We start from the raw sequence: 27,500 nt of genomic DNA, 5'->3' as shown, positions 1-27,500 counted from the left end.
ACATCCGTTAGAATCTCCAGCAGGTTATTGTCTTGTTAAAGACTTCCTGTGTCATGGTAACTGACCGTTAATTAACGTAAACAACAGTTAGAATCTCCAGCCGGTTACTGATGCTACTCCGGTCATTTCGCTGCGCAACAAGTGATATTCCGGCAAAATTCTGTATGCCATGGTCTCTCCTACCCTGTTCCTACAGCTACCCAGTACTCTGTACTCCATGGTCTCTCCTACCCTGTTCCTACAGCTACCCAGTACTCTGTACTCCATGGTCTCTCCTACCCTGTTCCTGCAGCTACCCAGTACTCTGTACACCATGGTCTCTCCTACCCTGTTCCTACAGCTACCCAGTACTCTGTACTCCATGGTCTCTCCTACCCTGTTCCTACAGCTACCCAGTACTCTGTACTCCATGGTCTCTCCAACCTTGTTCCTACAGCTACCCAGTACTCTGTACTCCATGGTCCCTCCAACCTTGTTCCTACAGCTACCCAGTACTCTGTACTCCATGGTCTCTCCTACCCTGTTCCTACAGCTACCCAGTACTCTGTACTCCATGGTCTCTCCTACCCTGTTCCTGCAGCTACCCAGTACTCTGTACTCCATGGTATCTCCTACCCTGTTCCTGCAGCTACCCAGTACTCTGTACTCCATGGTCTCTCCAACCTTGTTCCTACAGCTACCCAGTACTCTGTACTCCATAGTCTCTCCAACCTTGTTCCTACAGCTACCCAGTACTCTGTACTCCATGGTCCCTCCAACCTTGTTCCTACAGCTACCCAGTACTCTGTACTCCATGGTCTCTCCAACCTTGTTCCTGCAGCTACCCAGTACTCTGTACTCCATGGTCTCTCCTACCCTGTTCCTGCAGCTACCCAGTACTCTGTACTCCATGGTCTCTCCTACCCTGTTCCTGCAGCTACCCAGTACTCTGTACTCCATGGTCTCTCCTACCCTGTTCCTGCAGCTACCCAGTACTCTGTACTCCATGGTCTCTCCTACCCTGTTCCTGCAGCTACCCAGTACTCTGTACTCCATGGTCTCTCCAACCTTGTTCCTACAGCTACCCAGTACTCTGTACTCCATAGTCTCTCCAACCTTGTTCCTACAGCTACCCAGTACTCTGTACTCCATGGTCCCTCCAACCTTGTTCCTACAGCTACCCAGTACTCTGTACTCCATGGTCCCTCCAACCTTGTTCCTACAGCTACCCAGTACTCTGTACTCCATAGTCTCTCCAACCTTGTTCCTACAGCTACCCAGTACTCTGTACTCCATGGTCCCTCCAACCTTGTTCCTACAGCTACCCAGTACTCTGTACTCCATGGTCTCTCCTACCCTGTTCCTGCAGCTACACAGTACTCTGTACTCCATGGTCTCTCCAACCTTGTTCCTACAGCTACCCAGTACTCTGTACTCCATGCTCTCTCCAACCCTGTTCCTGCAGCTACCCAGTACTCTGTACTCCATGGTCCCTCCAACCTTGTTCCTACAGCTACCCAGTACTCTGTACTCCATGGTCCCTCCAACCTTGTTCCTGCAGCTACCCAGTACTCTGTACTCCATGGTCTCTCCAACCCTGTTCCTACAGCTACCCAGTACTCTGTACTCCATGGTCCCTCCAACCTTGTTCCTGCAGCTACCCAGTACTCTGTACTCCATGGTCTCTCCAACCTTGTTCCTGCAGCTACCCAGTACTCTGTACTCCATGGTCTCTCCTACCTTGTTCCTACAGCTACCCAGTACTCTGTACTCCATGGTCTCTCCTACCCTGTTCCTGCAGCTACCCAGTACTCTGTACTCCATGGTCTCTCCTACCCTGTTCCTGCAGCTACCCAGTACTCTGTACTCCATGGTCTCTCCTACCCTGTTCCTACAGCTACCCAGTACTCTGTACTCCATGGTCCCTCCAACCTTGTTCCTACAGCTACCCAGTACTCTGTACTCCATGGTCCCTCCAACCCTGTTCCTGCAGCTACCCAGTACTCTGTACTCCATGGTCTCTCCAACCCTGTTCCTACAGCTACCCAGTACTCTGTACTCCATGGTCTCTCCTACCCTGTTCCTGCAGCTACACAGTACTCTGTACTCCATGGTCTCTCCAACCTTGTTCCTACAGCTACCCAGTACTCTGTACTCCATGCTCTCTCCAACCCTGTTCCTGCAGCTACCCAGTACTCTGTACTCCATGGTCCCTCCAACCTTGTTCCTACAGCTACCCAGTACTCTGTACTCCATGGTCCCTCCAACCTTGTTCCTGCAGCTACCCAGTACTCTGTACTCCATGGTCTCTCCAACCCTGTTCCTACAGCTACCCAGTACTCTGTACTCCATGGTCCCTCCAACCTTGTTCCTGCAGCTACCCAGTACTCTGTACTCCATGGTCTCTCCAACCTTGTTCCTGCAGCTACCCAGTACTCTGTACTCCATGGTCTCTCCTACCTTGTTCCTACAGCTACCCAGTACTCTGTACTCCATGGTCCCTCCTACCCTGTTCCTGCAGCTACCCAGTACTCTGTACTCCATGGTCTCTCCTACCCTGTTCCTGCAGCTACCCAGTACTCTGTACTCCATGGTCTCTCCTACCCTGTTCCTACAGCTACCCAGTACTCTGTACTCCATGGTCCCTCCAACCTTGTTCCTACAGCTACCCAGTACTCTGTACTCCATGGTCCCTCCAACCCTGTTCCTGCAGCTACCCAGTACTCTGTACTCCATGGTCTCTCCAACCCTGTTCCTACAGCTACCCAGTACTCTGTACTCCATGGTCTCTCCTACCCTGTTCCTGCAGCTACCCAGTACTCTGTACTCCATGGTCCCTCCAACCTTGTTCCTACAGCTACCCAGTACTCTGTACTCCATGGTCCCTCCAACCTTGTTCCTACAGCTACCCAGTACTCTGTACTCCATGGTCCCTCCAACCCTGTTCCTACAGCTACCCAGTACTCTGTACTCCATGGTCTCTCCTACCTTGTTCCTGCAGCTACCCAGTACTCTGTACTCCATGGTCTCTCCTACCTTGTTCCTACAGCTACCCAGTACTCTGTACTCCATGGTCCCTCCAACCTTGTTCCTACAGCTACCCAGTACTCTGTACTCCATGGTCCCTCCTACCCTGTTCCTGCAGCTACCCAGTACTCTGTACTCCATGGTCCCTCCAACCTTGTTCCTACAGCTACCCAGTACTCTGTACTCCATGGTCCCTCCAACCTTGTTCCTACAGCTACCCAGTACTCTGTACTCCATGGTCCCTCCAACCCTGTTCCTACAGCTACCCAGTACTCTGTACTCCATGGTCTCTCCTACCTTGTTCCTGCAGCTACCCAGTACTCTGTACTCCATGGTCTCTCCTACCCTGTTCCTACAGCTACCCAGTACTCTGTACTCCATGGTCCCTCCTACCTTGTTCCTACAGCTACTCAGTACTCTGTACTCCATGGTCCCTCCAACCTTGTTCCTACAGCTACCCAGTACTCTGTACTCCATAGTCTCTCCAACCTTGTTCCTACAGCTACCCAGTACTCTGTACTCCATGGTCCCTCCAACCTTGTTCCTACAGCTACCCAGTACTCTGTACTCCATAGTCTCTCCAACCTTGTTCCTACAGCTACCCAGTACTCTGTACTCCATGGTCTCTCCAACCTTGTTCCTACAGCTACCCAGTACTCTGTACTCCATGGTCCCTCCAACCTTGTTCCTACAGCTACCCAGTACTCTGTACTCCATGGTCTCTCCAACCCTGTTCCTACAGCTACCCAGTACTCTGTACTCCATGGTCTCTCCAACCCTGTTCCTACAGCTACCCAGTACTCTGTACTCCATGGTCCCTCCAACCCTGTTCCTGCAGCTACCCAGTACTCTGTACTCCATGGTCTCTCCAACCTTGTTCCTGCAGCTACCCAGTACTCTGTACTCCATGGTCTCTCCTACCCTGTTCCTGCAGCTACCCAGTACTCTGTACTCCATGGTCTCTCCTACCCTATTCCTACAGCTACCCAGTACTCTGTACTCCATGGTCTCTCCTACCCTGTTCCTACAGCTACCCAGTACTCTGTACTCCATAATCTCTCCAACCTCGTTCCTGCAGCTACCCAGTACTCTGTACTCCATGGTCTCTCCTACCCTATTCCTACAGCTACCCAGTACTCTGTACTCCATGGTCTCTCCTACCCTGTTCCTACAGCTACCCAGTACTCTGTACTCCATAGTCTCTCCAACCTCGTTCCTGCAGCTACCCAGTACTCTGTACTCCATGGTCTCTCCTACCCTGTTCCTACAGCTACCCAGTACTCTGTACTCCATGGTCTCTCCTACCCTGTTACTACAGCTACCCAGTACTCTGTACTCCATGGTCTCTCCTACCTTGTTCCTGCAGCTACCAAGTGCCTCATTTGGGAAACCAAGTGAAATCTGTTGGGGGAACATCGATAGTAATATGTTTTCAAAACGAAACCTATTTAATTAAAGTGTTTACAGCCCCTCTCTCTCTCTGCGCGCTGGAGAAAGGAATGAAGGAGAGAGAGGAGGGGATGGATACTCACAGTAGCTAAATGTAACATGTCAACTTATTCATTATGAAAATGCACTATAATTAAGCTATTCAAAATCAAATACAAATTCGGTAGGCTATGTATTGTATAACGGCACAGTCATTATTTTCATTTTATAGAGCCTTGAGTACCAGGCCATAAGGACCTGATGATCGTTAGCGAGTTGGGTATAAGAGTGCATAAGAGGAGATTACTGTGACTCACAGGTCATGAGTCATGACTACCAGTGTGGCGGTAATACAGTCACCACAACAGCCCTAAGCAGGAATTGAATTAAGTTGTATGTATTCCACTGTGTGTGTGTGTGTGTGTGTGTGTGTGTGTGTGTGTGTGTGTGTGTGTGTGTGTGTGTGTGTGTGTGTGTGTGTGTGTGTGTGTGTGTGTGTGTGTGTGTGTGTGTGTGTGTGTGTTGTCTCTACCAGGATGGGTGCTCTATTCTTCATCACCACCAATCAGTGTTTCAGTTCCCTGTCTTCTGCTGAGCTCTTCATCACCGAGAGAAAACTGTTCATGTGAGTAACACACACACACCACACACGTACACACACATTCAAACACACGCACACACATTAAATACACAAACATGTTCACACACACATTCAACACACACTTTAAACACACACATACACTAGGGGTCTGTTACCTTTAAGCAGGTTGCATGTTCAAATCCAGTGATTTTAAAAAGTTGTTTTTGAGACTTTTGTTTTAAGCCTATCCAAAACATGAACCCTTACCTTAACCATACAAAGTCAGTCTGAGATATGGCTTTTTCTTAGCAACTCTGCCTAGAAGGCCAGCATCCCAGAGTCGCCTCTTCACTGTTGACTTTGAGACTGGTGGTTTGCGGGTACTATTTAATGAAGCTGCCAGTTGAGGACTTGTGAAGAGTCTGTTTTTCAAAGTAGACACTCTAATGTACTTGTCCTCTTGATCAGTTGTGCACCGGGGCCTCCCACTCCTCTTTCTATTCTGGTTAGAGCCAGTTTGCTCTGTCCTGTGAAGGGAGTAGTACACAGCGTTGTACGAGATCTTCAGTTTCTTGGCAATTTATCGCATGGAATAGCCTTCATTTCTCAGAACAAGAATAGTCTACACTGTATTTCTGATCAATTTGATGTTATTTTAATGGACAAAAATGTGCTTTTCTTTCAAAAACAAGGACATTTATAAGTGACCCCAAACATTTGAACGGTAGTGTGCATACTGTACACACATATTGTACACACATACTGTGCACACTTACTGTACACACTATACACACACACATACTGTACACACACATACTGTACACACATACTGTACACATTATACATACGTATACTGTACACACATACTATACACAGACTCTACACTATGTACACACATACTGGACACACACATACTGGACATACACATTCTGGACACACATACTGGACACGCACACATGCACACACACACACCCTCTCTCTCTCTCTCTCTCCCTCTCTCTCCCCAGTCATGAGTACATTAGTGGTTACTACAGAGTATGCATCTAATCTCTCTCTCTCTCTCTCTCTCTCTCTCTCTCTCGCGCTCTCTCTCTCTCTCTCTCTCTCTCTCTCTCTCCCCCCCCCCCCCCCCCCCCCCCCAGTCATGAGTACATCAGCGGATACTACAGAGTATCAGTCTACTTCCTGTGTAAGATACTCAGTGACATCATCACCTTAAGGACACTCCCTGCAATCGTCTTCAGCTGTGTGGCTTACTTCATGATCGGTGGGTAGACCCTTCACCCACGTAGACACAGTGAACACTAACCCTAACCCTTGATCGCTGGGTAGACCCTTCACAGACATATAATACTAGTGTGTGTGACTGTGTCTATGTTCAGATCTAGTATTATATTTCTATGTTCAGATCTAGTATTATATTTCTACGTTCAGATCTAGTATTATATTTCTACGTTCGGATCTAGTATTATATTTCTACGTTCAGATCTAGTATTATATTTCTACGTTCAGATCTAGTATTATATTTCTACGTTCAGATCTAGTATTATATTTCTATGTTCAGATCTAGTATTATATTTCTATATTCTGATCTACTATTCTTTTTCTATGTTCTGATCTACTATTATATTTGTATCTTCTGATGTAGTATTTTATTTTGATTTAACCCTTATTTTACCAGGGAAGTTGACTGAGAACACATTCTCATTTATTCACATCAAATAAAATAAAATGTTATTGGTCACATACACGTGTTTATCAGATGTTATTGCAAGTGTAGTGAAATGCTTTTGTTTCTAGTTCCGACAGTGCAGTAATATCTAACAGTTTCACATAAACTACCTAATACACACAAATCTAAGTAAGGAATGGATTAAGAATATATATATACAGATATGTCAGAGCGGCATTGGACTAAGATACGGTGGGATAGTATAGAATATAGTATATACATATGAGATGGGGGATGCAGTATTTACACACAATTAAAGTGACTAAGATACTGTGGAATAGTATAGAGTATATTTTACACATATGAGATGAGTAATGCAAGATATGGAGACATTATTAAAGTGGCCAGTGTTTCATTTCCTTAAAGTGGCCAGTGATTCATAATCTATGTCTATAGGCAGCCGCCTCTGATGTGCTTGTTATGGCTGTTTAGCAGTCTGATGGCCTTGAGATAGAAGCTGTTTTTCAGTCTCTCGGTCCCAGCTTTGATGCACCTGTATTGACCTCGCCTTCTGGATGATAGTAGCGGTGTGAACAGGCAGTGGCTCGGGTGGTTGTTGTCCTTGATGATCTTTTTGGCCTTCCTGTGACATCGGGTGGTGTAGGTGTCCAGGAGGGCGTGAAGTTTGCCCCCGGTGATGCGTTGGGCAGACCTCACCACCCTCTGGAGAGGCTTGCTGTTGAGGGCGGTGCAGTTGCCGTACCAGGCGGTGATACAGCCCGACAGGATGCTTTCAATTGTGCATCTGTAAAAGTTTGTGAGGGTTTTAGGTGTTAAGCCAAATTTCTTTATCCTCCAGAGGTGCTGTTGCGCCTTCTTCTCCACACTGTCTGTGGGGGTGGACCATTTCAGATCGTCAGTGACGTGTACGCCAAGGAATTTGAAGCTTTCCACCTTCTCCACTGCTGTCCCGTCGATGTGGATGGGGGGGGGGGGGTGCTCCCTCTGCTGTTTCCTGAAGTCCACAATCATCTCCTTAGTTTTGTTGACGTTGAGTGAGGTTATTTTCCTGGTACCACACTCCCAGATCCCTCACCTCATCCCTATAGGCTGTCTCATCGTTGTTGGTAATCAAGCCTAAAAAATCAAATCAAACTTTATTTGTCACGTGCGCCGAATAGTGAAATGGTAAGGTCTACACTACAAGCCCTTAAACAATGATGTTCAAGAAGAGTTAAGTAAGAGTAAGTGTACAAAACAAATGGGGGGGGGGGGGGGGGGGGGGTCAATGTAATTTGTCATGCCCTCTTCACGACTTTCTTGGTGTGTTTGGACCATGATAGATCGTTGGTGATGTGGACACCAAGGAACTTGAAACTCTCGACCCGCTCCACTACAGCCCCGTTGATGTTAATGGGGGCCTGATCGGCCCGCCTTTTCCTATAGTCCACGATCAGCTCCATAGTCTTGCTTCTTCACATTAAGGGAGAGGTTGTTGTCCTGGCACCACACTGCCTCTGACCTCCTCCCTATAGGCTGTCTTATCATTGTCGGTGATCAGGCCTACCACTGTTGTCATCAGCAAACTTAACGACGGTGTTGGAGTCGTGTTTGGCCACGCAGTCGTAGGTGAACAGGGAGTAAAGTAGGGTACTAAGTACACAGCCCTGAGTGGCCCCAGCTTTGAGGATCAGTGTGGCAGACATGATGTTGCCTACCCTCACCACCTGGGGGCGGCCTGTCAGGAAGTTCAGGATCCAGTTGCAGAGGGAGGTGTTTAGTCCCAGGATCCTTAGCTTAGTCATGAGCTTTGAGGGTATTATGGTGTTGAACGCTGAGCTGTAGTCAATGAATAGCATTCTCACATAGGTGTTTCTTTTGTCCAGGTGGGAAAGGGCAGTGTGGAGTGCGATTGAGATTGCGTCATCTGTGGATCTATTCGGACAGTATGCGAATTGGAGTTCAATTGTTTTGAAGAAGGCTTCAGGGCGCCCAAGAAAGTCCAGCATGCGCCAGGACCGTCTCCTAAAGTTGATTCAGCTGCGGGATCGGGGCACCACCAGTACAGAGCTTGCTCAGGAATGGCAGCAGGCAGGTGTGAGTCCATCTGCACGCACAGTGAGGCGAAGACTTTTGGAGGATGGCCGGGTGTCAAGAAGGGCAGCAAAGAAGCCAATTCTCTCCAGGAAAAACATCAGTGACAGACTGATATTCTGCAAAAGGTACAAGGATTGGTTTGCTGAGGACTGGGGTAAAGTCATTTTCTCTGATGAATCCCCTTTCCGATTGTTTGGGGCATCCGGAAAAAAGCTTGTCCGGAGAAGACAAGGTGAGCGCTACCATCAGTCCTGTGTCATGCCAACAGTAAAGCATCCTGAGACCATTCATGTGTGGGGTTGCTTCTCAGCCAAGAGAGTGGGCTCACTCACAATTTTGCCTAAGAACACAGCCATGAATAAAGAATGGTACCAACACATCCTCCGAGAGCAACTTCTCCCAACCATCCAGGAACAGTTTGGTGATGAACAATGCCGTTTCCAGCATGATGGATCACCTTGTCATAAGGCAAAAGTGATAACTAAGTGGCTCGGGGAACAAAACATTGATATTTTGGGTCCATGGCCAGGAAATTCCCCAGACCTTAATCCCATTGAGAACTTGTGGTCAATCCTCAAGAGGCGGCTGGACAAACAAAAACTCACAAATTCTGACAAACTCCAAGCATTGATTATGCAAGAATGGGCTGCCATCAGTCAGGATGTGGACCAGAAGTTAATTGACAGCATGCTAGAGGCGGATTGCAGAGGTCTTGAAAAAGAAGGGTCAACACTGCAAATATTGACTCTTTGCATCAACTTCATGTAATTGCCAATAAAAGCCTTTGACACTTATGAAATGCTTGTAATTATACTTCAGTATTCCATAGTAACATCTGACAAAAATATCTAAAGACACTGAGGCAGCAAACTTTGTGAAAATTTATATTTGTGTCATTCTCAAAACTTTTGGCCACGACTCTACGTCTCGTGTCTGAGCCGTTGAATTTACAGAATGACCTGGGGAATAGTTACAGGGGAGAGGAGAGGGGATGAATGAGCTAAGGTATATGGTCTGATATCACTTGGTTCTGATATAGTATTATATTACTCTGTTCTGATCTAGTATTATATTTCTATGGTCTGGTCTAGTATTATATTTCTATGGTCTGGTCTAGTATTATATTTCTGTTCTAGTATTATATTACTCTGTTCTGATCTAGTATTATATTTCTATGGTCTGGTCTAGTATTATATTTCTATGGTCTAGTATTATATTTCTATGGTCTGGTCTAGTATTATATTTCTATGGTCTGGTCTAGTATTATATTTCTGTTCTAGTATTATATTACTCTGTTCTGATCTAGTATTATATTTCTATGGTCTGATCTAGTATTATATTTCTATGGTCTGGTCTAGTATTATATTTCTATGGTCTAGTATTATATTTCTATGCTCTGGTCTAGTATTATATTTCTGTTCTAGTATTATATTACTCTGTTCTGATCTAGTATTATATTTCTATGGTCTGATCTAGTATTATATTTCTATGGTCTGGTCTAGTATTATATTTCTATGGTCTAGTATTATATTTCTATGCTCTGGTCTAGTATTATATTTCTGTTCTAGTATTATATTACTCTGTTCTGATCTAGTATTATATTTCTATGTTCTCCAGGGTTTAAAGCTACAGTGGAGGCCTTCTTCCTGTTCATGTTGACCGTAGCTCTGGTAGCCTATACAGCTACTGCCATGACCATGGCTATTTCAGCTGACCAGAGTGTTGTGGCGATCGCCAACATCTTCATGACCATAGCCTTTGTCTTCATGATGGTGAGAGACAGAGAGAGAAAGAGAGACTAAATCATTTGTGATTGTTTGTTTGGGCAATGTTAGCAGATGTTTCCCATGCCAATGAAGCCCCTTTAAATTGAATTGAGACACAGACTAATATAAGATGATTATAAACATCAAACATTATGTTGCTCTCCTCTTCCTCCTCCTCTCCCTTCCTCACCTCTCTCCTCCTCCCCCCACCTCCCCCTCCTCTTCCCCCTCCTCTCCTGTTCTCTCCTCTTCCTCTCCTCACCCCTCATCTTCCCATCCCCTCCTCCCTCCTCTCCTCACCCCCCCCTCCTAAAATCTCCTCTTCGCTCCCTTCCCCTCCTCTCCTCACCCCCCCCTCCTAAAATCTCCTCTTCTCTCCTCTCCTCTCCACTCCTCTCCCCTCCCCTCCCCTCCCCTCCCCTCCCCTCCTCTATCAGATCTTCTCAGGCCTGTTGGTGAACCTGCCCAGTATTGTTGAGTGGCTAGCTTGGTTCCAGTACCTCAGCATCCCTCGGTACGGACTAACAGCTCTCCAGATTAATGAGTTTGTAGGTCTGCAGCTCTGTGGAGACATTCCCCTCAACGGCACCTTGCCCCCTGGTATGACGTAAGTGATAATGTCTCACGATACCTTTTTAAATTATCCATTGATGTCAGGAGAGATATTTTACAAGGGAGATTTATCTCTCAGTGAGATTCTCCATAATTGTAGTGTTTGTTTCTGAGGTAGGAACCTTTCTATCCTGTGTCCAGATGCACGGGGGAAGACTTCCTGAAGAACCAGGGGATCGACTACACCGCGTGGGGGCTGTGGCAGAATCACGTTGCCCTGGCGATCATGACCGTAATCTTCCTGGCGATCGCGTACTTCAAACTACGCTTCATCAAAAAATTCACATAGAGGTCAGGGGTTAAGCCTATTGTACCCCTTCCCGTTCCTTTCCGTCTCCTTGGTCCGCTCAAACTAAATGCTGCAATATCCAACTTCCACTGAAATGTCAGCGTCCGCAGAACACCCTTTTTAAGGGATCAAAAGTTCGATTGAAGCGGAAGGTGAAATTAGGCATTAGAGGTCAGAGGTCACCACCACCATCAATCATTGTTCCAAACCAATAAATTTGGTTTTAGAATTAAATTCAATGATTTCTCTACCAATGTGTCTTATCTACAGACGTTTAAAATCATGCCTCAAGATGCCTATGTGATTGTTTTGAGCCATTCGTGTTTTATGACGTGCAATTTGTTCCAACGTTTTATCGATGCAACACAATTAACGTGTAATGATACCAAATATATTGATGATTTGGTGCTCTGTAAACACAGATAATAAATACTTATGCATTAGTCCTATGTTACTCCCAAACGGTACCCTGTCCCCTACTGTTGAACAGGGCCCCTAGGACTCTGGACACAAGAAGTTCACTACAAAGGGACTAGGGTGCTGTTTAGGACACAGTCCTAGACATTGTTTCTATTTACGTTTTGTACACTATCGACAGCACAGGAGGCTGGTGAGGGAAGGATGGTGCATAATAATGGCTGGAATGGAATCAGTCACATAGAAACCACGTGTTTGCTGTGTTTGATACCAATCCCTTAATTCCGTTCCTGCCATAACTATGAGCCAATCCTCCCCACCAGCCACCTGTGATGAACAGTATAACAATGATAATTATGCAACAAAAAGAAGAATAAAATGTAATATCAACTTTGTACTTGTTCTATTTTCTCTCCTGTGCATATTTTAGTATCAACACACACACACACACACACACACACACACACACACACACACACACACACACACAAAAACGTTCCTTCAGATGAGAAGACTTGTGTTCATGGCAACACAGTGTAAGCATATCAGGTTGTGTGTGCTTGGAAACCCTGTTCCCCTGGGCTGATGACCCTGTTCCCCTGGGGGGGGAGACCCTGTTCCCCTGGGGTGGAGAAACCCTGTTCCCCTGGGGTGGAAAACCCTGTTCCCCTGGGGTAAAAACGCTGTTCCCCTGGGGTGGAAAAAGCCTGTTCTCCTGGGGCGGAGAAACCCTGTTCCCCTGGGGTAGAGAAACCCTGTTCCCCTGGGGTAAAAACGCTGTTCCCCTGGGGTAGAGAAACCCTGTTCCCCTGGGGTAAAAACGCTGTTCCCCTGGGGTGAAAACCCTGTTCCCCTGGGGTGATAATCGGTGTTGAGGCAAGAGGAGAGAGATCGCATGGAGGACAACAGACCACTTAAGGACACTTAAGGACACTATACACACACACACACACACACACACACACACACACACACACACACACACACACACACACACACACACACACACACACACACACACACACACACACACACACACACAGTAAAGTGGCTACTGTTGTATACGTTCAGTGTCCCCTCTCCCTCCTCTCCTCCCCTCTCTCTTGTCCCCCCCCCCCACCCCCCCCCCGCCAGTTGAGTTCATTCAACAAATCACAGCGAAGATTGATTGGTACACTTCCTGCTTTTACTTCCTTCTTTTACTTCCTGCTTTGCTTCTATGGTTACATTTGCAATGGCCACCATTATGCCATCGTAGACTTGAACGAGGACGCCCGCTCTGCTCTATATGGTAGGGACAAACAGTCCATTGGACATATAGGGACAAACAGTCCATTGGACATATAGGGACAAACAGTCCATTGGACATATAGGGACAAACAGTCCATTGGACATATAGGGACAAACAGTCCATTGGACATATAGGGACAAACAGTCCATTGGACATATAGGGACAAACAGTCCATTGGACGCTGGACATATTCAGAGACAGATTCATTGTCTCATTTACAAAACACATTTATTGGACAGATAATATTGTAATTATATGACAATTATAACATTAGTATATGTATCAACTATCACCATATCAAATGTCTATCAAAACTTTAAATAAATGAATCATTAAAATACACAGCTGTTGTGACTAAAGTTGAGATAAAACATGAGTGACGTCACTATATCGCGTCATTGATGACTAAGTGATGATGTCTGTCTTTCCTCTTACCGACTAGAGGGAGTCGTTCCCGGGGTTAAAGGCTCTGGTTAAAGGCTGGTTAAAGTGTCTGGTTAAAGGTTCTGGTTAAAGGTTCTGGTTAAAGGTTCTGGTTAAAGGATGGTTAAAGGCTGGTTAAAGACTGGTTAAAGGCTCTGGTTAAAGACTCTGGTTAAAGACTCTGGTTAAAGTCTGGTTAAAGGCTGGTTAAAGGCTGGTTAAAGGCTGGTTAAAGGCTCTGGTTAAAGGCTCTGGTTAAAGGCTCTGGTTAAAGTCTGGTTAAAGGCTCTGGTTAAAGTCTGGTTAAAGTCTGGTTAAAGGCTGGTTAAAGTCTGGTTAAAGGCTCTGGTTAAAGTCTGGTTAAAGGCTGGTTAAAGTCTGGTTAAAGGCTCTGGTTAAAGTCTGGTTAAAGTCTGGTTAAAGTCTGGTTAAAGTCTGGTTAAAGGCTCTGGTTAAAGTCTGGTTAAAGTCTGGTTAAAGTCTCTGGTTAAAGTCTGGTTAAAGACTCTGGTTAAAGTCTGGTTAAAGTGTCTGGTTAAAGGCTCTGGTTAAAGTCTGGTTAAAGTCTGGTTAAAGGCTCTGGTTAAAGGCTCTGGTTAAAGGCTGGTTAAAGGCTCTGGTTAAAGTCTGGTTAAAGTCTGGTTAAAGGCTCTGGTTAAAGGCTCTGGTTAAAGTCTGGTTAAAGGGTCTGGTTAAAGGCTGGTTAAAGTGTCTGGTTAAAGGCTGGTTAAAGTGTCTGGTTAAAGGCTGGTTAAAGGCTCTGGTTAAAGGCTCTGGTTAAAGTCTGGTTAAAGGCTCTGGTTAAAGTCTGGTTAAAGTCTGGTTAAAGGCTGGTTAAAGTCTGGTTAAAGTCTGGTTAAAGGCTCTGGTTAAAGTCTGGTTAAAGGCTCTGGTACCTTTCACAGTGGTCTGTTAAACTTTATTTAACGAGGCAAGTCAGTTAAGAACAAATTATTATTTACAATGACGGTGTGTATCCGTCATTCTGTGGATCCTTTGTAAAGTGTGTGTGTTGGTGTGTGTATCGGCTGTGGTGTGTGTGTGGGGTGTAGTGGTGTGTGTGTGTGTTGTAGTGGTGTGTGTATTGTAGTGTGTATTGTAGTGGTGTATTGTAGTGTGTGTTGTAGTGTGTGTTGTAGTGTGTATTGTAGTGTGTATTGTAGTGTGTATTGTAGTGTGTATTGTAGTGTGTGTTGTAGTGTGTGTTGTAGTGTGTATTGTAGTGTGTATTGTAGTGGGGTGTGTGTTGTAGTGTGTATTGTAGTGTGTGTTGTAGTGTGTATTGTAGTGTGTATTGTAGTGTGTATTGTAGTGTGTATTGTAGTGTGTGTTGTAGTGTGTATTGTAGTGGGGTGTGTGTTGTAGTGTGTATTGTAGTGGGGTGTGTGTTGTAGTGTGTATTGTAGTGTGTGTTGTAGTGTGTATTGTAGTGTGTATTGTAGTGTGTATTGTAGTGGTGTATTGTAGTGTGTATTGTAGTGTGTATTGTAGTGTGTATTGTAGTGTGTATTGTAGTGGTGTATTGTAGTGGTGTATTGTAGTGGTGTATTGTAGTGTGTATTGTAGTGTGTATTGTAGTGTGTATTGTAGTGGGGTGTGTGTGAGTGTGGTAGTGTGTAGTGTGGTGATTGTAGTGGTGTAGTGTGTAGTGTGTGATTGTAGTGTGTATTGTGTGTGTAGTGTGTGTGTGTGTGGTGTGTGAGTGTGTGGTGTAGTGTGTATTGTAGTGTGTATTGTAGTGTGTTTGTGTGTGTATTGTAGTGTGTATTGTAGTGTGTATTGTAGTGTGTATTGTAGTGTGTATTGTAGTGTGTATTGTAGTGTGTGTTGTAGTGTGTATTGTAGTGTGTATTGTAGTGGGGTGTGTGTTGTAGTGTGTGTTGTAGTGTGTATTGTAGTGTGTATTGTAGTGTGTATTGTAGTGTGTATTGTAGTGTAGCTATAGAGGGGATGTGTCTCTCCTTCTTCTGGTCCTGGTGGGCTTATTCTGTTTACCTGGAAGACACAAGGGGACCTGGTCAATATAATCCACAAAGCAAGTGTGTGTGTGTGTGTGTGTGTGTGTGTGTGTGTGTGTGTGTGTGTGCAGAGCGTACCTTCAGCCCCTCGTATCTCAGGCAGCAGAGAGGTTCTTAGTTCAGGGAAGAGAATGTCTGGCTTCCTCTTCCCAACCGTAGCCATACGCTCACGGTCTCCTCGGTCACGCTCGCGGTCGGACAGGAAGGAACGTTCGTGGATCACACTCTTCTCTGATATCATCTGCAGAGGACAGAGAGAAGAAGAGAGGAGAGAGAGAAGAAGAGAGGAGAGAGAGAAGAGAGGGGACAAAGAGAGGGGACAAAGAGAGGACAGAGAGAGGACAGAGAGAGGAGAGAGAGGAGAGAGAAGAGAGGACAGAGAGAAGAAGAGAAGAGAGAGAGAAGAGGAGTGAGGAGAGAGAGAAGAGACAAGAAGACAGGAAAGAGGAGAGAGGAGGAGAGAACAGGAGAGAAGAGACAGGAGAGGAGAGACAAGAATAGAGGAGAGAAGAGGAGAGGAGAGAGAATGATATAGACCGACAGAGGAGTGGTTAGATGATATAGCCAGACAGGAGAAGAGAGGAGAGACAAGAATAGAGAAGAGGAGAAGAGAGCAGAGAGAATGATATAGACTGACAGAGGAGTGGTTAGATGATATAGCCAGACAGGAGCCTGGGGGATTTAATGTCTACTATCTTGTGGAAGAACATTTACTTGAGCAGTCACACACAAACACACACACCCTTACCTGAGCCATCAGATTGCCAGTGAAATGACTGGAGAGAGATTGCTGTGAGATTCTGTTGAAAATGTTTACATGTCTTTTAGACTTGTCTATTGACCTAGAGACGACAGACAGACAAAACACATAAACACACAGTCACCAAACTCTCTATAGGGCTCGATACAATCAGATCCGCATAGCAGTTGTGTTGGCGGTGGAACTGCATTGGGAGCTGTCAAATCCACAAGTGGCTAATTGGCTGGAGTCGCATTAACAGACATCCCAGGCTGCCTTGTTTCCATCTTGGAGCACTGTGATGTAATCTACACCACCTCTATCAGGCTGATACCAATCCTTTTATTTAGTTTCATGATTTTTCAATTTGAGCGTCATTATTTCTATATAGCATTCTGTTTACCCCCCCCCCCCCCCAATTGGTAGTTACAGTCTTGTCTCATCGCTGCAACTCCCGTACCGACTCGGGAGAGGCGAAGTTCGAGAGCCGTGTGTCCTCCGAAACACAACCCAACCAAGCCGCACTGCTTCTTGACACAATGCCAACTTAACCCGGAAGGAAGCCAGCCGCACAAACGTGTCGGAGGAAACACAGTGCAGCTGGCGACCGTGTCAGCGTTTATTGCGCCCAGCCCGCCACAGGAGTCGCTAGTGCGCGATGGGACAAGGACATCCCTGCCGGCCAAACCCTACCCTAACCCGAACGACGCTGAGCCAATTGTGCGCCGCCCCGTGGGTCTCCCGGTCGTGGCCGTCTACGACAGAGCCTGGACTCAAACCCAGAATCTCTAGTGGCACAGCTAGCGCCACGCGGCCTCATTCTGCACTTCTAACGCGAGTGGGGTGGGTGTGGCTTCGTGACAATGATCATAAGAGCAGCTGCTCACCGATTTTAACAGCTCCAATGCAGTTCCACCTCTGACACCGCCAAAACATCCACTATGCGTGTGTCTGCTATCTGATTGAATCTAGGCCTAAGCCTTCTCTATAATCCTTGAGAGGACAAACAAACAATAACAAACCAACAAAAAAAAAAACGTGTTTTTTTTCTTTCTTCAACCCTAGTCCAACATTCTCAGTGTGATGCATTATGGGAGCTGTAGTTCTGTACCTCAGACCGAGTGTTCCGGGGTGAGGCCCCACCCCAACTCCGCCCAGGTTGCCGTTGCCATGGGTGACGACAGCCAGTAGGTTGTGTGAAGGTGTCTGTGTGAAGGTGAGTGAGAGGGGAGGGATGAGAGGTAGAGGTTGGTCCTGGGTTGGTCCGTGGTCCTCTACGGTCCTCTCTGGTTCTTCCGCTCTGGGTTTGATGGTGATAGTGTTGCTCAGACTCCTAAACAAAACAGATTTAAGAATGTATCCAAAATGGCACCCTATTCCCTATATAGTGCACTACTTTAGACCAGGACTGGCAGCCTATTCCCTATATAGTGCACTACTTTAGACCAGGGCCCTATTCCCTATATAGTGCACTACTTTAGACCAGGGCTGGCACCCTATTCCCTATATAGTGCACTTCTTTTGACCAGGCTTACAGGACTCTTCTTTTGACCAATAATAGGGTACCATTTGGGACTCAAAAAATGGTCTACAATTCATTCAAGATTTATGTCTTTTTTTAACGTAACAGAAAAGTAATTAAGATTATTATATATATATATTTTTTTAAATAACTTTTTAAAGAAGCGTTAATAATGCTGAAACTGAACATACACGGTGGTGGTTCGACCGTGGTGGACCGCGACCGCATGGGTCTCTGTGGTCCAGTCAGTCTTCTCAGCTGCAGTAGTGGTCATAGTAGTGGTTGACTCCATTGTCTTGTCCGGGTCTCTGGGTTTAGACTCTGTGGTGGTTGGCGTTTTAGAGAGTTTGGTGACGTCTGGTTTGGTGACGTTCCCTTTGACTGTTGTACTGCTGGAGTCCTGGAGAGGAGAGGAGAGGGTTAGAGGAGAGGAGAGGAGGGGAGGGGAGAGGGTTAGAGGAGAGGAGAGGAGAGGGCAGTGTTAGAGGAGAAGAGAGGAGAGGGCAGGGTTAGAGGAGAAGAGAGGGTGAGGGGAGAGGAGAGGAGAGGAGAGGAGAGGAGAGGAGAGGAGAGGAGAGGAGAGGAGAGGAGAGGAGAGGAGAGGAGAGGAGAGGAGAGGAGAGGTTGAGAGTGTGTTTCTGTGTTCATTTTGGCAGCTGTTTTAGTCTTTTGACTAAAATAGCTTTTATTCTTAGTCACATTTTAGTAATTTCATCCTTCGTAAGTTTTAGTAATTATAAGTCCACTAAAACTCTGGACAAATTTAGTCTAGTTTTAGTTATTATCAGTCCACTAAAACTCTGGACAAATTTAGTCTAGTTTAAGTTATTATCAGTTGATTAAATCTCTGGATCTTCTTTCTAGTTTTAGTCACTCATTTTAGTCACGAAATAGTGACATTTTTTTCATTAAATAATTTATATTTACCTTTAACTTCCATCATGTGCACAGATAGCGTTGTCCAACTAGGCCTACTATCCCCTCGTATACCTTAGCTGGAAACATTGATATTCTGACAGGTTGTAACCAATGGCAGCCATTATTAACCATATCTGACAGTCTGTAACCAATGGCAACCAATGGCAGCCATTATTAACCATATAGGCTATAAAGCCTTGGCTACGGGTTAAACAATTTACAGCTCCGGTGTTCTAAACATAAATAACAGTAACTTCCTTGAAAAGAGGAGAAATGTAGCTTTATTAAAATGGCAGAAGGGTAAATCTAATCGAAATCAAATCACATTCATTGGTCGCTTATACAGATGTTATCACAGATACAGCGATATGCTTGTTTCTGGCTCCAACAGTAGTACCTAGCTAAATGCTTGTATTTTTAGCTCCAACAGTGATACCTAGCTAAATGCTTGTGTTTCTAGCTCCAACAGTAGTACCTAGCTAAATGCTTGTGTTTCTATCTCCAACAGTAGTACCTAGCTAAATGCTTGTGTTTTTAGCTCCAACAGTGATACCTAGCTAAATGCTTGTGTTTCTAGCTCCAACAGTATAGTAATACCAAGCTAAATGCTTGTGTTTCTAGCTCCAACACTAATACCTAGCTAAATGCTTGTGTTTCTATCTCCAACAGTAGTACCTAGCTAAATGCTTGTGTTTCTAGCCCCAACATTAATACCTAGCTAAATGCTTGTGTTTCTAGCTCCAACAGTAATACCTAGCTAAATGCTTGTGTTTCTGGCTCCAACAGTAATACCTAGCTAAATGCTTGTGTTTCTAGCTCCGACAGTAATACCTAGCTAAATGCTTGTGTTTCTAGCCCCGACATGAATACCTAGCTAAATGCTTGTGTTTCTGGCTCCAACAGTAATACCTAGCTAAATGCTTGTGTTTCTAGCTCCAACAGTACAGTAATACCTAGCTAAATGCTTGTGTTTCTAGCTCCAACAGTGTCGTAATACCTAGCTAAATGCTTGTGTTTCTAGCTCCAACAGTAATACCTAGCTAAATGCTTGTGTTTCTAGCTCCAACAGTAATACCTAGCTAAATGCTTGTGTTTCTAGATCCAACAGTGCAGTGACACCTAGCTAAATGCTTGTGTTTCTAGCTCCAACAGTATAGTAATACCAAGCTAAATGCTTGTGTTTCTAGCTCCAACACTAATACCTAGCTAAATGCTTGTGTTTCTAGCTCCAACAGTACAGTAATACCAAGCTAAATGCTTGTGTTTCTAGCTCCAACAGTAAAACCTAGCTAAATGCTTGTGTTTCTAGCTCCAACAGTAAAACCTAGCTAAATGCTTATGTTTCTAGCTCCAACAGTAAAACCTAGCTAAATGCTTGTGTTTCTGGCTCCAACAGTAATACCTAGCTAAATGCTTGTGTTTCTGGCTCCAACAGTAATACCTAGCTAAATGCTTGTGTTTCTAGCTCCAACAGTAATACCTAGCTAAATGCTTGTGTTTCTGGCTCCAACAGTAATACCTAGCTAAATGCTTGTGTTTCTGGCTCCAACAGTAATACCTAGCTAAATGCTTGTGTTTCTAGCTCCAACAGTAATACCTAGCTAAATGCTTGTGTTTCTGGCTCCAACAGTAATACCTAGCTAAATGCTTGTGTTTCTAGCTCCAACAGTAATACCTAGCTAAATGCTTGTGTTTCTGGCTCCAACAGTAATACCTAGCTAAATGCTTGTGTTTCTGGCTCCAACAGTAATACCTAGCTAAATGCTTGTGTTTCTAGCTCCAACAGTAATACCTAGCTAAATGCTTGTGTTTCTAGCTCCGACAGTAATACCTAGCTAAATGCTTGTGTTTCTGGCTCCAACAGTAATACCTAGCTAAATGCTTGTGTTTCTAGCTCCAACAGGTAATACCTAGCTAAATGCTTGTGTTTCTAGCTCCAACAATGCAGTAAAACCTAGCTAAATGCTTGTATTTCTGGCTCCAACAGTGCAGTGATACCTAACAATACAAAACAACACCCAAATAATCCCAAAAAGTAAAGAAGAAAGAAATGAAGAAATATCAGAACGAGAAATGTCAGAGTCCGGAATATACACTAAGTGTACAAAACATTAAGAACACCTGCTCCTTCCATGACAGACTGACCAGGTGAATCCAGATGAAAGCTATGATACCTTACTGATGTCATTTGTTAAATCCACTTCAATCAGGGTAGATGATTTTTAAGCCTTGAGACAACTGACATGGATTGTGTACGTTGCTCATTCAGAGGGTGAATGACAAAAGATTTAAGTGCCTTTTAACGGGGTGTGGTAGTAGGTACCAGGCGCACCGATTTGAGTGTGTCAAGAGCTACAACGCTGCTGGGATTTTTTACACTCAACAGTTTCCTGTGTGTATCAAGAACGGTCCACCACCAAAAGGATGTCCAGCCAACTTGGCACAACTGTGGGAGGCATTGGTGTCAACATGGGTCAGCATCCCTGTTGAACGCTTTCAATATCAGTAGAGTCAATGAATCGAGGATGTTCTAAGGGCAAGGGTGTGTGTGGGGGGTGTTTTGTACTCGGTGTATATACTATATATATATATATAGTATATACTGAGTACAAAACTTTTATATATATATATATATATATATAAATAAATACAGTACCATTCAATAGTTTGGACACACCTACTCATTCAAGGGTTTTTCTTTATTTTGACCACACTTTGCCTTGATGACAGCTTTGCACACTCTTGGCATTCTCTGAACCAGCTTCACCTGGAATGATTTTCCAGCAGTCTTAAAGGAGTTCCCACATATGCTGAGCTTTTCCTTCACTTTGCAGTCCAACTCATCCCAAACCATCTCAATTGGGTTGAGGTTGGGTGATTGTGGAGGCCAGGTCATCTGATGCATCACTCTCCTTATTGGTCAAATAGCCCTTACACAGCCTGGAGATGTGTTGGGTCATTGTCCTGTTGAAAAACAAATGATAGTCCCACTAAGTGCAAACCAGATGGGTTGGCGTATCGCTGCAGAATGCTGTGGTAGCCATGCTGGTTAAGTGTGCCTTGAATTCTAAATAAATCACTGACAGTGTCACCAGTAAAGCACCATCACACCTCCTCCTCCATGCTTCACGGTGGAAACCACACATGCAGAGATCATCCGTTCACCTACTCTGCATCTCACAAAGACACGGCGGTTGGAACCAAAAATCTCATCAGACCAAAGGACAGCTTTCCACCGGTCTAATGTCCATTGCTGGTGTTTCTTGGCCCAAGCAAGTATTTTCTTCTTATTGGTGTCCTTTAGTAGTGGTTTCTTTTCAGCAATTCGACCACGAAATGCTTCACACAGTCTCCTCTGAACAGTAGATGTTGAGATGTGTCTGTTACTTGAACTCTGTGAAGCATTTAGTTGGGCTGCAATCTGAGGCTGGTAACTCTAATGAACTTATCCTCTGCAGCAGAGGTAACTCTGAGTCTTCCTTTCCTGTGGCAGTTGTCATGAGAGCCAGTTTCATCATAGCGCTTGATGGTTTTTAAGACTGCACTTGAAGAAACTTCCAAAGTTCTTGAAATTTTCCGGATTGACTGACCTTCATGTCTTAAAGTAATGATGGACTTTCATTTCTCTTTGATTATTTGAGCTGTTCTTGCCATAATATGGACTTGGTCTTTTACCAAATAGAGCTATCTTCTGTATACCACCCCTACCTTGTCACAACACAACTGATTGGCTCAAACACATTAAGAAGGAAAGAAATTCCACAAATTAACTTTTAACAAAAGTCACCTGTTAATTGAAATCCATTCCACGTGACTACCTCATGAAGCTGGTTGACAGAATGCCAAGAGTGTGCAAAGCTGTCATCAAGGCAAAGGGTGGCTACTTTGAAGAATCTCAAATATAGAATATATTTTGATTTGTTTAACACTTTTTTGGTTACTACTTGATTCCATATGTGTTATTTAATTGTGTTGATGTCTTCACTATTATTCTACAATGTAGAAAATAGTACAAATAAAGAAAAACCCTGGAATGAGTTTGTCCAAACTTTTGACTGGTACTGTATACTAAACAAAATTATAAAATATAGACGCAACAACAGCTTAGTGATGAGCTTGGAGTATTTCTCTGTGGCGTTGGAATGCTGAGCTGTAGTTGACAAACAGCATTCTTACATCATTACTGTGATTTTATTTTAAGAACTATTTATTATTATAAGTATCACTGTACTCCTAATATTTAACAAATAGCATGTGTTTTTCTCACAGGAATAAAAGCAACCACAACTGGCATTTGAACGAGAAAGAGCTTCATGTCAAATTAATTGTCCATTTAGTCTCACGTGGAATTCTGGGTTGGAATTCTGGGTTGGAATTCTGGGTTGGAATTCTGGGTTGGAATTCTGGGTTGGAATTCTGGAATTGTCATATTTTCGTCAACTAAAATGAAAAGTAATTTCTAATAGTTTGCATTTTTTTTCAGGGTGTCTCGTCTTATTATTGTTATAGTTTTAGTCAGGAAAAATACGAAGTAGACGAGTATTTTCCGTCATAGTTATTGTTAACTAAATTAACACTGGTGTGCGTGGTGTGTGTGTGTGTGTCTACCTCCATGTGTGTGTGTGTCTGACCTTGTACTTCCCAGTCCTCTCCTCTACGTCCTCCTTGTCTTTCTTGGTAGTCTTGTTCATCTTGGGAAGGGGAGAGTTCTCTTTCTGATCCTTCTGGATCTTACCATTCAACTCCTGGACAAACCTGAAAAAGTTGTTATTGCACAGTTCAACACAGACAGTCAAAGCTTTTTTTTTTTTACCAAAATCTTTAATAGAAAATAAAACTCAAATGTGTGTGTGAGATCAGGTATGTGTTACCGTGTGTGTGTGTGTGTGTGTGTGTGTGTGTGTGTGTGCCAGTGTGTGTGTGTGTGACCAGGTGTGTGTGTGTGACCAGGTGTGTGTGTGTGAGATCAGGTATGTGTTACCGTGTGTGTGTGTGTGTGTGTGTGTGTGTGTGTGTGTGTGTGTGTGTGTGTGTGTGTGTGACCAGGTGTGTGTGTGTGACCAGGTGTGTGTGTGTGACCAGGTGTATGTTGTGTGTGTGTGTGTGTGTGTGTGTGTGTGTGACCAGGTGTGTGTGTGTGACCAGGTGTGTGTGTGTGACCAGGTGTGTGTTACCTGAGGTGGAAGCCATCGTTAGTGAAGAGTTGGTGCTGCAGCAGATCAGAACACTGTGACCTCCTGTCAGGATCCATCTGGAGACACCTCTGGTAGGAGAACAGAGAGAGGAGGTGGGGGAGAGGGGAGAGAGAGAGAGAGAGGGGGAGAGCGAGAGAGAGAGAGAGAGAGAGAAAGAGGAGGTGGGGGAGAGGGGGAGGGAGAACGAGAGAGAGAGGAGGGGGGAGAAAGGGGAGGGATAGAGAGAGAGAGGGGGTGGGGCAAAGAGAGAGAGAATGGGGGTGGGAGAGAGGGAGTTGGGAGAGAGGAAGAGAGAGAGGGGGAGGTTTGGGGAGGGAGAGGGAGAATAGGGTGGGGGAGAGGAAGAGAGAGAGAGGGGGTGTGGGAGGGAGGGGAGTTGGGAGAGAGGAGGAGAGAAAGAGGGGGTGGGGGAGCGGGAAAGAGAGAGAGGAGGTTGGGGAAGAGGGAGAAAGGGAGAAAGGGGGTGGGGGGAGAGGGAGGGGGAGGGGTGGGGGGAGAGGGGGCGAGGGAGAAAGTGGGTGTGGATTGGGAGAGAAGGAGATAGAAAAAGAGGGTTGGGGAGGGAGAGAGAGAGAGAGAGAGGTGGGGAAGAGGACAAGAGAGAGAAAGGTGGGGAGAGGGGGAGAGAGGGGGGGAGGAGGACAAGAGAGAAAGGTTGGGAGAGGGGGAGAGAGAGAGAGTGGGGATGGGGAGAGAGAGGGGGGTTGAGGGATGGGGAGAGAGAAGGGGGTTGAGGGAGAGGGCGAAAGAGAGAAGGGGTTGGGAGGGGGAGACGGGTGATGATAGAGAGAGAGAGAGAGAGAGAGAGAGAGAGAAAGAGAAGGGGGAGCGAAAGAGGGGGTTGGGGGAGAGGGAGTCGTAGAGAGTTAGATACTGAAAGGCTACAGTACTTTAGGAGGAGAGAGAGATAGTTACTGAAAGGCTACAGTACTTTAGGAGGAGAGAGAGAGAGAGAGATACTGAAAGGCTACAGTACTTTAGCAGGAGAGAGAGAGAGATAGTTACTGAAAGGCTGCAGTACTTTAGGAGGAGAGAGAGATAGTTACTGAAAGGCTACAGTACTTTAGGAGGAGAGAGAGATAGTTACTGAAAGGCTACAGTACTTTAGGAGGAGAGAGAGAGAGATAGTTACTGAAAGGCTACAGTATTTAAGAGGAGATAGAGAGAGATAGTTACTGAAAAGCTACAGTACTTTAGGAGGAGAGAGAGAGATACTGAAAGGCTACAGTACTTTAGGAGGAGAGAGAGATACTGAAAGGCTGCAGTACTTTAGGAGGAGAGAGAGAGAGAGATAGTTACTGAAAGGCTGCAGTACTTTAGGAGGAGAGAGGGAGAGATACTGAAAGATTACAGTACTTTAGGAGGAGATAGAGAGAGATACTGAAAGGCTACAGTACTTTAGGAGAGATAGAGAGATAGTTACTGAAAGGCTACAGTACTTTAGGAGGAGAGAGAGAGAGAGTTACTGAAAAACGACAGTACTTTAGGAGGAGAGAGAGAGAGATACTGAAAGACTACAGTACTTTAGGAGGAGAGGGAGATAGTTACTGAAAGGCTGCAGTACTTTACGAGGAGATAGAGAGAGAGATAGTTACTGAAAGGCTACAGTACTTTAGGAGGAGATAGAGAGAGAGAGTTACTGAAAGGCAACAGTACTTTAGGAGGAGAGAGAGAGAGAGAGTTACTGAAAGGCTACAGTACTTTAGGAGGAGAGAGAGAGAGATAGTTACTGAAAGGCTACAGTACTTTAGGAGGAGATAGAGAGATAGTTACTGAAAGGCTACAGTACTTTAGGAGGAGATAGAGAGAGATACTGAAAGGCTACAGTACTTTAGGAGGAGATAGAGAGAGATAGTTACTGAAAGGCTACAGTACTTTAGGAGGAGAGAGAGAGATACTGAAAGGCTACAGTACTTTAGGAGGAGATAGAGAGAGATACTGAAAGGCTACAGTACTTTAGGAGGAGATAGAGAGAGATACTGAAAGGCTGCAGTACTTTAGGAGGAGAGAGAGATAGTTACTGAAAGGCTACAGTACTTTAGGAGGAGAGAGAGATAGTTACGAAAGGCTGCAGTACTTTAGGAGGAGATAGAGAGAGTTACTGAAAGGCTGCAGTACTTTAGGAGATAGAGAGAGATAGTTACTGAAAGGCTGCAGTACTTTAGGAGATAGAGAGAGATAGTTACTGAAAGGCTACAGTATTTAAGAGGAGATAGAGAGAGATAGTTACTGAAAAGCTACAGTACTTTAGGAGGAGAGAGAGAGATACTGAAAGGCTGCAGCACTTTAGGAGGAGAGAGAGTTACTGAAAGGCTGCAGCACTTTAGGAGGAGAGAGAGATACTGAAAGGCTACAGTACTTTAGGAAGAGAGAGAGAGAGATAGTTACTGAAAGGCTACAGTACTTTAGGAGGAGAGAGAGAGAGAGAGATACTGAAAGGCTGCAGTACTTTAGGAGGAGAGAGAGAGAGATACTGAAAGATTACAGTACTTTAGGAGGAGATAGAGAGAGATACTGAAAGGCTACAGTACTTTAGGAGGAGAGAGAGAGATAGTTACTGAAAGGCTGCAGTACTTTAGGAGGAGATAGAGAGAGAGATAGTTACTGAAAGGCTACAGTACTTTAGGAGGAGATAGAGAGAGAGAGTTACTGAAAGGCTACAGTACTTTAGGAGGAGAGAGAGAGATACTGAAAGGCTACAGTACTTTAGGAGGAGATAGAGAGAGATACTGAAAGGCTACAGTACTTTAGGAGGAGATAGAGAGAGATAGTTACTGAAAGGCTACAGTACTTTAGGAGGAGAGAGAGAGATACTGAAAGGCTACAGTACTTTAGGAGGAGATAGAGAGAGATACTGAAAGGCTACAGTACTTTAGGAGGAGATAGAGAGAGATACTGAAAGGCTGCAGTACTTTAGGAGGAGAGAGAGATAGTTACTGAAAGGCTACAGTACTTTAGGAGGAGAGAGAGATAGTTACGAAAGGCTGCAGTACTTTAGGAGGAGAGAGAGAGATAGTTACTGAAAGGCTACAGTACTTTAGGAGGAGATAGAGATAGTTACTGAAAGGCTACAGTACTTTAGGAGGAGATAGAGATAGTTACTGAAAGGATACAGTACTTTAGGAGGAGAGAGAGAGAGAGATAGTTACTGAAAGGCTGCAGTACTTTAGGAGGAGCGAGAGAGAGAGATAGTTACTGAAAGGCTACAGTACTTTAGGAGGAGAGAGAGAGAGATAGTTACTGAAAGGCTGCAGTACTTTAGGAGGAGAGAGAGATACTGAAAGGCTACAGTACTTTAGGAGGAGATAGAGATAGTTACTGAAAGGCTGCAGTACTTTAGGAGGAGAGAGAGAGAGATAGATACTGAAAGGCTGCAGTACTTTAGGAGGAGAGAGAGAGAGATAGATACTGAAAGGCTGCAGTACTTTAGGAGGAGAGAGAGAGAGATACTGAAAGGCTGCAGTACTTTAGGAGGAGAGAGAGAGAGATAGTTACTGAAAGGCTACAGTACTTTAGGAGGAGAGAGA

The 27,500-nt window shown here is 44.9% G+C and overlaps 2 protein-coding genes across 5 annotated transcripts in view; one reads left to right on the top strand and one right to left on the bottom strand.

Annotated features, from left to right (window-relative positions):
* Positions 1 to 12,257, top strand: part of LOC106578162 (broad substrate specificity ATP-binding cassette transporter ABCG2) — a 40,478-nt gene extending 28,221 nt beyond the window's left edge. The window contains exons 12-16 of the mRNA XM_045711411.2: positions 4,970 to 5,059; positions 6,157 to 6,281; positions 10,401 to 10,555; positions 10,987 to 11,156; positions 11,303 to 12,257. Coding sequence (XP_045567367.1) covers positions 4,970 to 5,059; positions 6,157 to 6,281; positions 10,401 to 10,555; positions 10,987 to 11,156; positions 11,303 to 11,450 — 688 coding nt within the window. The 3' untranslated portion in view covers positions 11,451 to 12,257. The remainder of the gene's footprint in view (positions 1 to 4,969; positions 5,060 to 6,156; positions 6,282 to 10,400; positions 10,556 to 10,986; positions 11,157 to 11,302) is intronic.
* A 3,067-nt stretch (positions 12,258 to 15,324) lies between these two features.
* Positions 15,325 to 27,500, bottom strand: part of LOC106578160 (cyclin-dependent kinase-like 4) — a 31,657-nt gene continuing 19,481 nt past the window's right edge. For 3 of the 4 annotated variants that reach the window (XM_082965381.1, XM_082965382.1, XM_045711396.2), the window contains 7 exons: positions 23,953 to 24,041; positions 23,410 to 23,533; positions 18,052 to 18,260; positions 17,450 to 17,671; positions 16,348 to 16,441; positions 15,678 to 15,840; positions 15,325 to 15,576 (listed from right to left, as the gene is read on the bottom strand). In XM_082965381.1, coding sequence (XP_082821507.1) covers positions 15,521 to 15,576; positions 15,678 to 15,840; positions 16,348 to 16,441; positions 17,450 to 17,671; positions 18,052 to 18,260; positions 23,410 to 23,533; positions 23,953 to 24,041 — 957 coding nt within the window. In that variant the 3' untranslated portion in view covers positions 15,325 to 15,520. The remainder of the gene's footprint in view (positions 15,577 to 15,677; positions 15,841 to 16,347; positions 16,442 to 17,449; positions 17,672 to 18,051; positions 18,261 to 23,409; positions 23,534 to 23,952; positions 24,042 to 27,500) is intronic. The other variant, XM_082965383.1, reaches the window with a different exon arrangement.

This window comes from Salmo salar, chromosome 18 (genome assembly GCF_965601325.2).
Source record: "Salmo salar chromosome 18, fSalSal1, whole genome shotgun sequence".
NCBI classification, from domain to species: Eukaryota; Metazoa; Chordata; class Actinopteri; order Salmoniformes; family Salmonidae; genus Salmo; species Salmo salar.
Note: the sequence above shows the minus strand (reverse complement) of the source record. Positions and strands in the feature narration are given on the sequence as shown.